This window comes from Scleropages formosus, chromosome 11 (assembly GCF_900964775.1).
Source record: "Scleropages formosus chromosome 11, fSclFor1.1, whole genome shotgun sequence".
Taxonomy (NCBI): Eukaryota; Metazoa; Chordata; class Actinopteri; order Osteoglossiformes; family Osteoglossidae; genus Scleropages; species Scleropages formosus.
The window spans coordinates 29899263-29912191 of NC_041816.1; the positions used below are offsets into that span (position 1 = coordinate 29899263).

The 12929-nt window shown below is 51.5% G+C and overlaps 1 protein-coding gene across 2 annotated transcripts in view; it reads left to right on the forward strand.

Moving 5' to 3' along the window:
* Nucleotides 1-11075, forward strand: part of rab28 (RAB28, member RAS oncogene family) — a 33313-nt gene extending 22238 nt beyond the window's left edge. The window contains exons 5-7 of one of the 2 annotated variants that reach the window (XM_029256254.1): nt 5994-6097; nt 6588-6665; nt 10579-11075. In XM_029256254.1, the coding sequence (XP_029112087.1) occupies nt 5994-6097; nt 6588-6665; nt 10579-10671 (275 nt within the window). In that variant the 3' untranslated portion in view covers nt 10672-11075. Of the gene's footprint in view, nt 1-5993; nt 6098-6587; nt 6666-9521 lie in introns of both variants that reach the window. The other variant, XM_029256255.1, reaches the window with a different exon arrangement.
* The last annotated feature ends 1854 nt before the right edge of the window (nt 11076-12929 follow it).

The window sequence follows — 12929 nt, forward strand, 5'->3', positions numbered from 1 at the left end:
TTGTGCTCCACACAGTGACAAAAAACGGCTCCTTTCCGCTCTTCACACTGGTTCAGTGAGTGATTTCTACCTTACAGGCAGCTGCAACTCACCACTGGCTTGTTCACTCCAAAGTAAAGGAGAATCACACACACACACACACACTTTCAGAACCGCTTGTCCCTTACGGGGTCACGGGGAACCGGAGCCTACCCGGCAACACAGGGCGTAAGGCCGGAGGGGGAGGGGACACACCCAGGACGGGGACGCCAGTCCGCCGCAAGGCACCCCAAGCGGGACTTGAACCCCAGACCCACCGGAGAGCAGGACTGCGGTCCAACCCACTGCGCCACCGCACCCCCTAAAGGAGAATCACACTCTTGAAATTGAATTATTTCTCACTACCTTTAGAAGGTGCCAGTAATTTCGTCGAGGCCTTTTTAGGATTTCCTATGGAATAATGTAAAATTCAGTCACTTATTCAGATTTTATGTTTTGTTCCTCTGCGAACCAAAGGAATGCATATTTGGTTACGAAAATTTCAACACATATTCAGGAAGAAATGTTTCATTGTTTGAAAAATGTTCATGCGGGTCAATACTTTTGGCCATGACTGTATGCCAATTAAAAAGTGTATAATTGCACAGTCTGACCTGAGAATGATGTTGAGTAAATATATGTGTGAAGTTGCTCTGAGCCCTTAGAAGAGGATTGACAGATCAAATGGAATTGATTCTTGTGCAGTTTCTCACAACAGCTGAGCTCTCTATAAACACTCATATATATGTAGACACTCCTCACTTAGCGACGTACCTGTTTAACGACCGCGCGGACTTACGACCAGCTCTCCGACCGGTCGGTGCTGTGCGCTGTACGAGAACTTTGGTCGTGGAAATGGCAGTGCGGCATCTCAGCGTCAAGCATCTCATCTCGCATCACCCTTCTCGGTCTCATTCCCGCAGTCGGTCAGTATTCACTAAACTAGCGTTCGCGATCTCCAAGACTACGTACTTCGTCTATAAACTTGTACTTTATTGTGCACCCCGTAGTACAAGATGTTGGCGAAAAGGAAGAGCATGACTTCACCCGGAGGAAGCGCCAAGAAACAAAGGAAGGCTTTCGATATTGAGATGATAAGCGGCTCCTCGCTTGACGACTTAGTCATAGGAACGGAACTCGGTCGTTAAGTGAGGAGTGTCTAACATATATATAGTATATATACAGCGTTTATACGGTATATCACATTCCCATCATCAAAACACAGACATTCACGCTTAATCATAACTTTGTGCTGTTGAGTCACGGTGTTTGTAACTCATAAGTTTACAGGTTTGAGCAGCCTTTTATAGGGATGCGTTTGTAGCCCCGAGGTTGGCCTTGTTCCATACAGACACAGACACGGGACTTAATTTTTCAGCTAAATGAAATGCCCAGAAGGGGTGGGGAGCCACAGGTACTTGGGCCCCAGCACTTTGTCTTTCTTTCGTTCTTTGGCTTGTTTGTTTTCCTCTCCTCAGTCACCACTTGGTTTACTTACCTACTCATTGTAACCCGTGATCTGTGTTTTTGCTTTTCCACCATCACTTCTCTGTCATTAGTCCTCAGTTTTTCAGCAGTTTGCGTCACGCTGTTGAGAAGAGCGCTTTACAAAAATGATTCAAACCGAAAGATAAGTTTCCCGCAACAAAGGATGAAACCCTCCGCCGAAACATTGTGTTGAAACGGATGCGGCAAGTAACGTAACGGTTAGGGTCGTCGCTTTATAATGTCACGGCCCCGGGTTCAAATCCCTGAGGTCCCTACCCTGAATTAAAATAGAAAACAGCCTGCTGAATAAGTGGATAAATCACCATCCATCCATCCGTTCAGTTTCAGTAAGCACTTGTGGTGATCAGGGCCTTTTCCAGAAGCGTTGGGCGCAAGGCTGAGGCGGGGTAGACCCTGGACAGGATAGCAGTCCGTCGCAGGGTAGCCACGCACGCTCACCCTTTCACACGCTAAGGGCAATTTAGCGTCGCCCGTTGCGAACTGCCCGTCTATGGCATGTGGGAGGAAACGAGAGCACCCGGAGGAAACCCACGCGAACTCGGCTGATGTGAGCATCTGAAGGGCCGTGACCTCTGTTAGTTGGACCTGTCCAGATGAATGAATGCGTCTGACATGCGCTGCCGTAGGAGTGGACTCCGGTTTGTTTATGCTCTCGAGCGTCCGAATTGAAACAGGTGAAAAAAACGAGCCTTCGCCGTACCGCTGCCGAGCTTTCCGTCCAAGTGTCACTTTTCTCTTTTTTCTTCTCCTCTGCAGCTCCCGTCACCGAGATGAAGTACGCGTCTGTAGAAATGGCCCGTAACGAATGGTTTCGAGATGCTCCTCTCGGTCCCTGTGTGGACGCGCGAGCGAGCGACGGCGTGTAAAATAAACACGCGTGTGGAGGAATGTGTGTGCGCGGCCTCTCAGAGCGATGAGCTGTCAGGCTATCTGTGTGCGCGGCGGCATAAACAGTTTATTTTCTGTTTGCAGCCGCTTCCTGGAGGTAGTTAACGTGACGTACGTTTTGTCAGGCCTGAGGGAAACCAGACGAGCGGGGCTAGATCGCTTCTGCCCGATAACTGGAAACAGACAAATGCATTAATGACACAAAGTGAGCTGGAAAAGCGTAAAAGAGGAACAAACGTGTCATGTAACTGCAGCTCGTGAAGGAATTAGGCGCTGCTCCTCAGCAGGCGTGGTCTTTTGGACGCCGTCTCGTGCGTTTGCTTATTTAGCCGACGACGCGGTCGGCGAGATTCGAACCCGCGACCTTCTGCAAAGAACCGCGCTCAGGCGTGCGCCCCTCGTAGAACCCGACCCCGCTCTCTCGCTGCGTGTCTCCCGGTGTCGGGCTCGCGGGGAGCTCCCGAGCGCACCCTGGGAGGCGGCTGCCGGTCCGCCCCTTGCGCACGCAAGCGCTCGCAGCCTCGCACAATAGAGGTGGCGCGGAGTCATCGTTCCGCCTGAAGCGGCATGTCTTTGGAATGCGAGAGGAAGCCGTGACAAAAGGCGGGAGAAGCGGCGAACCCCACGCCGACCGAGCTCTCGCACCGTTTGCACACACGACCCTGCAGGCAGTTAGCGTCTCTGCATCATCGCCAGTCTCTTCCAGCCTTAAGTTCCGCTCGTTTGTCCGACTCTTTTCTCCGAAGCGGCCGGCAATTTTCAGGGGATTTTTTCTTTACTGTACCAATTCAGAGTGAGTACCGCGGCGAAGGGTTGAGCGAGCGCAGGTGGAGCTTCTGGGCCTTCTGACCGCAAGGGGACTCCTCTGACCGCTGCGCCCCCTGCAGTTAACCTGTCCCCCCGACTAACCCGACCCAGCAGGAGCCGTTACGCCGCGCTCCTTTTGGATTTTTTCCAGCGCGGCATTTTCTGAAAGGTAAAGCCGAGTAAATGCTGAAATGCCGCGGAGGCTCCGGCGCTGCTATAAAAGACAGCCTTCTCCTATTGTGAGTGCAGTGAATGGCTCTGTCACATGTACCTCATGTCCTTTATTCGCAGAACAACCTGCGGTGTTAATTTCCACCTGCTGGCCCAATGTCGCCGAGGACATAATGGTGTGGGATACACCCTTCTTCCTCTGCTACGCTCGCTGTGCTTTTAAGCCCGTCGTCCAGGGCGTTTGGATCGCGTGTCATCGGAGCGGGTGTACGTTACGCCGCGGCCTCTTCGCTGCCCCGTTGTGCCGGCACAATGGCGCACGGGACGTGTGGAGATCTTGCACCCGTTCCACACAATACGGTCTCATCTCGATAAGCGTTGACTTGCCGTAATTTTTCGCTGAATCCGTTTTTAGCGACGCCACCCACGAATTGGGACAGCAGATGGCACAGTGGTTCTCCGTAGACCTTGTCATCTGTCAAAGGGAAGGTCTTGGGACTGAATCCCTGCTCCAGCTCTAGTAACCCTGGAGCACGGTACTTACCCTGGATTGATAGAGTAAAAATCACCCGAGTAGCGTAATACCCTCGCGGTGCACATCGCCTTGGACTGAAGTGTCTGCTGAATAAACTCAAAGCACTTTGGGAATCACCTGTTTACATTTATGTGACCCTTTTCTCCAAACCAACTTCCAACTATTTACCCCTTTATACAGCTGGGTGATTTTACTGGAGCAATTTAGGGTAAGTACCTTGTGTTCAAGGCTACTACAGCTGGAGGTGGGATTAGAACCTGCAGTATTTGGCTCCAAAAGCACCAGCTCTGAGGTGTGTGTAATGCACTTGTGTTGGACTTTTCATGTAATGTAAATGTCTGTTAATGTAGTAAAGGATGATGATGAATAAAATAATAATAATAATAATTATAATAATAATGTATGAAAGGTCAGGTTTTTTCTCAAGCGTCCCTGAATGATGTGAGAGTGTGTTTGTGTCCTTCCTCTCTCTTTGGCCGTCTGTCTCTCTCTGTCTCTCTGCCTCTGCATGTGTCCGTGCTTGTGTCCGCACGCCCGGCTGCGGTGGGAACCCTTGCCGCCCAGCCTGACGCTCGGGCCTCGGCCCCTCGCGGCAGATGGTTTACTTTGGGCTACGCGGCCGTGCCGGCGCTCCTCCCAGGTCCCCCGCCGGTGTTAATGTTTGGCTATCGGCCCCCGCAGGTGATGGATGGCTTGTGCCAAGTGCGCAGGATCTAAAGGATTAGCCAAGTTTACTTCTGGTAGCACATAGAGTAACTCTGCTCTTAATTATGGGTCTAAATAGGGTTCCGGCACCACTCCTGTCCCCCAGCTGCCAAGGATGCGTGCTGTGAGGGAAGCCAACGGTGCAGTAGACATGTGGTCTGGGCCGGAACAGGGCACTTGTGGGCTGAGCTTCGTAATTCAGCGCTCTCGTGTTTGTGGCTTTGGCTTTCGTCTCAGTCTGAGTCATGTGGGCATCTGTCAGTCCGTCCGTCCGTCCGTCCGTCCGTCCATCCATCCATCCATCCATCCATCCATCTGTGTATCCACGCATCCTTTCACCTATCCACGGTTAGGGAAGCTAGCAAGGTGCACACGCGCACGCACGCACGCACGCACGCACGCACGCACGCACGCACGCACGCACGCACTTGTACTGAATGGGGGATCCAAGTGTGAAGCCTCAGTCCCACAGTGAAAAGGGGGAAGAGAAGCAGTCCTTTCTGTTCGAGAGCCGAAAGCACGTGGAGCTCATTTACAGAATAGCGGGTGTGGCGGCTCTTCGCACAATGGCCCGAGTAAGGGGGGGGGAGGCTATTGCTTTCAGCCCCGCGACCCCTCGTTGACCTCCTCCGCCGACCCGGCGATGACCCCAGACTGACATCGCGTTTTGGGAGAAGAACGGGAGAAGCCTTTGTGTAGGAATGTCCCGTCCTGAACATGTCGACAGTGCGGAGGCCGCGCTCCGGCAGTCGTGGCGTAAATCTTCGCACGTCGACAGGGCTGCTTGTGCAACTAAAGGCTCTGTTACACTATTGCGTTACCGTTGGGTTCCGCCTTTCATGAAGGCACCTTTGTCCAAGGTAACCTTGCAGTTCTTCAAGACTTCAGCTGCTTCTTGGGCGAAACAATAGCTACTGTCATAACTGGCGAGTTTCATGCGACGTCGAAGTTCCCCGATTGCATAAAGCAGCGAGAGTTGGGAGAGCCTGTTTTGGGGAGATCACCGCTGCACGTTTCGGTCCACCTCCAAGAACGTCTCGTGCGAAGAACATCACTGCATCTCTGAAGGGGGGGGGGGGTGTTACTGCTTTCCGTTAGAAACGTTGCACACACTGCGAGGACCAGAACTGTCCAAACGGAACGTGTCTTCAGGCTCTGCTCAGCTTCCCTGGCTTTGCGCTTTTTCTCATATCAGGCTCCACTTGAGCCCATGCAGAGATAGTTTGCAGATCTCACTTTGTGTAAACACTGGTTTGAGTCTGTCTCGGTTGGCATGCCTTGCTCAAACTCCTTGCTGTTTGCAGTTGTGTTTATGTGCGTGTGTGTGTGTGTGTGTGTGTGCGTGTCTGGCTTTTCACAGTTGACCTGGAGCACATGAGGACCGTCAAAGCTGACAAGCACCAGCGCTTCTGCCAAGAGAACGGCCTCATCAGTCACTTCGTCTCCGCCAAGACTGGCGATTCGGTGAGTTGGACGTCGTTGGGAGGTGAAGCCGAGCAAGGCGTCTGCGTGTCGCTGCACCTTGCGTCTCGATGTCGTCAGAATCGGAGGACAGAGCTTGAGTTCATTCTCCTCTAATTTGGCTCTGTGGCCTTTATTAATTCTCTCCAAAGGAACATAGAATCATTAACTAGTAATTAGTGGACACCTTCGTCCAAGGGGACACAGCGCTAGACACACTGCGCTGACCTCCTACTTTCATGCGCCATGAAACACGTGTTTGGGCTGTGGGAGGAAACCAGAGTACCCGCTGAGACATAGTGCAAACTCTACAGAGACTGAGCGAGATGGAACTGCCCGCCACCCGCTGGAATTCCTAAAAGGGGGGTGTGTAAGGAGCTGCGCCGTCTGCAGTGCCGCTACTCTAATTGAGTGTGATGTTGTCCTGTGCTGAGTAATCAGACCGTGCTCCATATTGACGCCCCCCCCCCGGGTCCGCTTGTCTCGGTCCCAGGTTTTCCTGTGCTTTCAGCGAGTGGCTGCGGACATCCTGGGTGTGAAACTTACCAAGGCTGAGATCGAGCAGTCCCAGGTGAGACTTCCCTTGCCTTCCTTTGCCTTCCTTTGGCTCCGCAGGTGCTCGACCTGCTGGCCCTGCAGCACATGATCTCCTTTCTCGCGTTCCACCGCGGTGCCGGACGGGGGAAACGGGGAGCAGTCTGAGGGTGTGAAAATGTTCAGACGGGCCCTGAGCGAGCGCATTTCCCGGCATGCACATCTCCAGGCAGGGGAGCCTCAGGGTCGAAGCGATAAGATTGGGGCCAGCTTGTAGAGAACCATCAATCCTGCATGTGATATGACTTTGTGGAGACACTCTGACTGCAGAGAGCCCGGGATGGGGCGGGTGGTGACCCTTCGTGGGGTGGGGGGTGGGGGGGGGGGTGACGGATCATCGCCGCACTGACACGGCTCCCCTCGCTCTTATCAGCAGGCACCCCCAATAAAGACCTCCATCATCACTCCCGCTCCATCACCTCCCACCAGCGTCCGTCCGCCTCGTCCACCTCCTCCGGGAGAAGTGACTCCGTCTCCGCCAATGGAACGGAAAGAGAGGCGCGAGGCTGCGTCCAGTCGTGTGGACGAGTTTAGAGCTGCCGTTCCGGTGCGGTCGCGTCCGCTGATTTACGACGCGGTGGAATGCGAGGGCCGAACGCGAGACGTGACACAGAGTAATCAAACTTCGATAAACATCTCGCGAGGGTTTGATAAATGAGCACGTTTCACCGCCACGATGTACTGTGTATGCTGCTAATATAAATATCAGTTTAGGCTAATTACACTACATTAGCGAGGAGTGAAGAGTGATAAGAGGTCCAGCGGTAGCTTCACCGGGAGGCACGTTTCCCAGCATGCACTGCTTCGCTCAGGCCGCCGAGGCGCCGCGACGCAGGGCTTCCGAACGCTTTGGCGTTGCCATCTGCAAGGCTAGCCCGGAGCGAACCCTCCCCGGCAGCGCGTGAGCGGCCTGCGTCCTAAGCTCGTCCGTCTCCGTGCGCGTCCCGCCGAGACTCGGCCGGGTGGGTTTCCTCCGCGAACACGGGAGAGATGGGGATTCGGAGCCCCTTCCCCCTTCTCTTCTTGACCGCCGTCGGGCTTGGGCGGGGCCTTCGGAGAGGCAGACATTCGGGGGGCGTCAATGGGGTCGGCGGGGTCCAGATAACACTTCTTAACACTTGTCATTTTGGAGGGGCGTACATGGGAGCACAGAGGCGCCCATCACATCGGGGGCCTTCCTCCATCGCCGGTCTTGTTCGGCAGATAAGATAGCGGGGAGTCGGGAAGCCGGCGTTCGCGCCGGGCGCGCGGCCAAAGCCTCGGCGAGCTGCCGCGTTTATCGTCCGTTTCTCGTACGCGGGGTCGTCCAGGGAGGCGCCGTCGGCCGCCGGAACCTCAGGAACCGCAGGAGCCCGCGGGAGCCCGTAGTTCGCTGCGTTGATGACCAAAGTCGGACCTTCCCGCGAGAGCGGAACCTCCTCGTATTAAGTGTCGTGTCGTTCTGTGAAATAGCCCGTCGTTCACACCTCACCTCCAGATGTAGTACCCTTGAGCGATGTACTTACCCTGAATTACTCCAGTAAAATTACCCAGCTCTATAAATGGGTAAATAAGTGTAAGTAGATTAATGCTGTTAAGTCGCTTTAGGGAAACGTCAGATAAATGTAAGTAGTCACTAATGTAGGTGTGATACAATAATCATTCCCACTGCTGTGATCCAGCTTTTCAAACTTTATACGTTAATAATTTTAGAATAATAGATTTATAACAACAGTTTTATAGATTTTTAGTGTAATAATTTCCTCTTGAGTCAGTACCAGTGCTGCTGCTGCTGCTGCTGTTGCTGCTGCTGCTATTTTTGTTCTTTTTGCAGATTGTGTCCATGAAATGTGACATTTTTTGAAGGACTCTGAGATTTTTTCCATTTCCATTCTCCATGTTCTCTTCTTGTTAATTTGATGATAATTTTCAATGTTCCTGTTGCATTATTTCACTGCTAATGTTCCTCAGTCTCCCACTTACGTCGCTGTAATTTCACCGTTATTATTTTTTCTTTTCTCAATGTCTGTCACCCCCACATCATCTTCCAATGACCTGACCTCACCTTGGGCCTCACCTCCCTGTCTCTCCATGTCCCTCCCTGTCTCTCCATGTCCCTCCTTGTCTCTCCATGTCTCTCCCTGTCCCTCCATGTCCCTCCTTGTCTCTCCATGTCTCTCCCTGTCCCTCCATGTCCCTCCTTGTCTCTCCATGTCCCTCCTTGTCTCTCCATGTCCCTCCCTGTCTCTCCATGTCCCTCCTTGTCTCTCCATGTCTCTCCCTGTCCCTCCATGTCCCTCCTTGTCTCTCCATGTCCCTCCCTGTCTCTCCATGTCCCTCCTTGTCTCTCCATGTCCCTCTGTGTTTCTCCATGTCCCTCCTTGTCTCTCCATGTCTCTCCCTGTCCCTCCATGTCCCTCCTTGTCTCTCCATGTCCCTCCCTGTCTCTCCATGTCCCTCCTTGTCTCTCCATGTCCCTCTGTGTTTCTCCATGTGTCTCCCTGTCTCTCAATGTCTCTCCATGTCCCTCCATGTCCCTCCTTGTCTCTCCATGTCCCTCCGTGTCCCTCTGTGTTTCTCCATGTGTCTCCTTGTCTCTCAATGTTTCTCCATGTCCCTCCATGTGTCTCTCTGTCTCTCAATGTCCCTCCTTGTCTCTCCATGTCCCTCCGTGTTTCTCCATGTCCCTCCATGTCCCTCCCTGTCTCTCAATGTCTCTCCATGTCCCTCCTTGTCCCTCCATGCGTCTCCCTATTTGCATTCCTCTTTCCTCGTTTGTCTCACGCCTCCATCTGCGTCTCCGTCTCCCTGCTGGACTGTGGCCGGACGTGTGCCGGTGTCGTGCCGCGCTCAGAAAATAGTGCGTGCCGAGCTGGTGGACTACCCCCACGACGACGCCCCCGTTAGACAGGAAACGAACCAGAGCAAAGTGTGCAGCGTCCAGTAGTACAGGTGCATTGACACTCGTTCACGTGTGTGTCGCTGCACACACAGCAACCTTTTCTTGCGACCGCCAAAGTACACGTAGAGTTAATAATTACAGTAGTACTCGTTGTTTTAGTGCCCAAAAGTAATATGAGACTGACTAAAAAATGTCTTTAATCCCTTAGTGGTTTTTGGACAGGAAGAATTGATATGGGTTGGAAAATATAACTGGTGGCGTTAAAACCCTTCTCCTAACAGCAAAACGGTTCTTGGGGACTCGTAGGTGTTGGAAATTACCGGAACGTGTTTAATTCTCCGTTTTCCTTGAAAGATGTGTTAAAAAATATATTTTTGACAGAACATAATTCGTTGCTGTCCAGATGGAAGTGTCACTAAAGTACGTAGTGATGGTAAATGCGAGCACAACGTTGTTCACTCGTACTTCACTGCGGTATCTTACCATATATAGCGTGTGAAGCCATGGTACTGTGTTGTACACATACTCACAGCATAGTATTTACGTGGTAAAATGGCTTCAACAGCAAAACATTTGTCTGCTGACTTGTTTTGCACTTTACGTTGTTCAAGATATGTCAGATAGAACTCGTTTTACCTAATCGTTACACGATTTTCGTTTTTCGGTGCATTTCAAGTTTATTCCCAGCACACTACACTTTCTAGTGTATGTGCTAAACGTTGTCGCTGCACACTGTCCAAAAACAGCTCATTTCCACGCTTTTCAACCTCTTGTAGAATCACTTGTTTTCTTCAATTCGTTTTATTTTTCCTTTGTATTCAATCAGATGGAATTAAAGAAGGAAAGTTCCGGAAAGAATTGAGAGCTGTGTAACGGTGTAACATGAGTGTGACGTTGAGCGCCGCCGTTCTCCCTTTGGCCCCTCGATGTGACGCTTCACCTCCTCTTCTGTTTTGCTTTTTTGTTTTGTGTCTCTCTCCTGTGTGTGTGTGCGTCTGTGTGTTGACAGCGCGTTGTGAAGGCAGACATTGTGAACTACAGTCAGGAGCCTGTGGCTCGGACCGTGAACCCCCCGCGCAGCTCCATGTGTGCAGTGCAGTGATCCACCCCGCCCCGTCCGCGCTTTGCCGGACCCCTCTGTCCAGGGCCGCATCCTCCTGACCGAAGCGGAAAGCCCCCCTCCCCCCTTTCCAGCCACACCCCCCCCCCCCCCCGAGCTGGACCACACAGAGGAGGGAAGTTCCTGCTGAGTCCTGCTCCACCACTGTCCGCTGAGCTCTCACACACACACACACACACACACACACACTCACACACGGGCTCATACACGTCACACACATGTTCACAGCCACACTGATACTCCCTGTCACACTGATCTACACAACGCCTCTGAACGCAAGTGAATCCACTCTGCTTCAGACGCACACTTTTGCTATGTAGAGCATCAGCCACTGGTGCTTCAGGTTTGACAGCGATTATAGTGTGTGTGTGTGTGTGTGTGTGTGTGCATGTACTTGTTAGAACTGTGGCCTTTGGACCCGAAGGTCGCAGGTCCAAATCCCACCTCCAGCTGCAGTACCCTCGAGCAAGGTACTTACCCCGAACTGCTCAAGTAAAATTACCCAGCTATATAAATGGGTAAATCAGTGCAAGTCGCTTTGGAGAGAAGCGTCAGCTAAATGAATAGATGTAAATGTGCGTGTTCCCTCGGCGAGGGCGCCACTCCTCTCTATGAATGTGTGCGAAGGATGCGAGTTGCTGAACCCCCCACGTGGCTGCATTTCCTCACGGCTCGGAGCGTCGGGGGTTTCGGACGGCCCCGGACGCACCTGCACGCCTTCCCTCTTAGTGTTTTAAAATAGTTTCTTACCCTGTTTTTTTAATGTGACAACTGTGCTTTTCGTTCATCGGTGTGGAAACTCATTCCCCGGAGACTCAAAGTTCTGATCCAGTGTAATTAAATGTGAGCCGTCTTGCGCTGCGTACGGCAGCAGCGTGTTTTCTCTTATGGGTTTCCGTCCTCTCGCTGACTGCCGGGACAACCTGCGCTCGGCTTGACTGATTTCAACATCATAAATGGTCTTAAAAAAAAAAAAAAAAACATTTGTTTAGCTTTAACGGGATCAGTGTGTTGTGTACAGCTGCCAAGGTCTGCATTAGTTATTTGGGTAAAACACTTGTGTGTGTCCAGATTTGCTGTGGGCACAGCGCTTAAGACCCACCCTTTATAGGGAAGGAGAACAACGTTTGTTTAAAATGTTGCTGGACGCTCAGAAAGAGCAGGAAATGAGACCCGATGGGGCTGCTGAGCTTTTTCACCTCAACTGTGAACGTGGGGTTTGGGTTCGGAGCAGCGTACAAAACCTCGGAGGGTCCGCGACGTTGCTGCCTGGCACCGCGGTACCGTGGTACCGTACGATGGGAACAGAACCCTGCAGGCAAGACGTGCATCTTGGGCCTTTCTAAGAACTTTGTGGAAAATGAAGAAAGGAGGTGTTCACATCTGCGTACAAATACACAACTTGTAACAGTGCAGCACTGGCAGGTGGTCCAGTTGAAGAACCTGTAAAACCTTGACTTCCTACTCTGTTCATACAGTAAATAAAATGTAAAACAAGGAATATATAAAGTATAAACGTATATATATATATATATATATAGACAAATTTAGAATGAGTTTCCCATTTTGTATCTACTGAATATATGATATATATGCAAATGTATCTCATGTACCAACAAAGTATATTTGGAAAGTGTATTTTTGTGCGTGTTTGTGTGCGTTTGTGTCACAGAATGTAGTTTATAAAGAGGAGAGCGTGACCCGGGGGGACATTTAATGAAGTCGGTTCCTCTGTCAGCTCGATGAGTTCAATAAACACGGCAGCTTTGCCAAATGGGCTGAAAGGCGTGGATTTTTCCTTCCGGACAATCCTGGGTTTTGTCCGCATGTTTACCGCGCTTGTCAGACTAAGTCGAACAAGTTTGCTTCGTGAAACGCCCCCCTCCCCGCCCCGCCCCGATTTCTAAATAAATTGTAGGCCGCGGTATCTGCCCCGTGCGTGAAATACAATTGCAAACGACCCGCGTCGAAAATCTGGTTTCGGATCGTCTTCCTCTTTGTTTTATTTGGTGCGAAATCGGCGTGACGTGTCTCTCCTTGGCGTCGCTTCATCTCCACCCTGAACTGGTCCAACCAGGACAGCGAAAGTCTCAAGTCTAATTTAGGATCAAGTCAAACACTGCAGATGCTTTTTAAAATGATTTTACAACTATAAGTCATCTTCGTTGCTCATTAAACACTTCGATGGAACCTCTTTGCTGTTTGAATGGCATTTTCCCCCAATACACTAATATTGCACT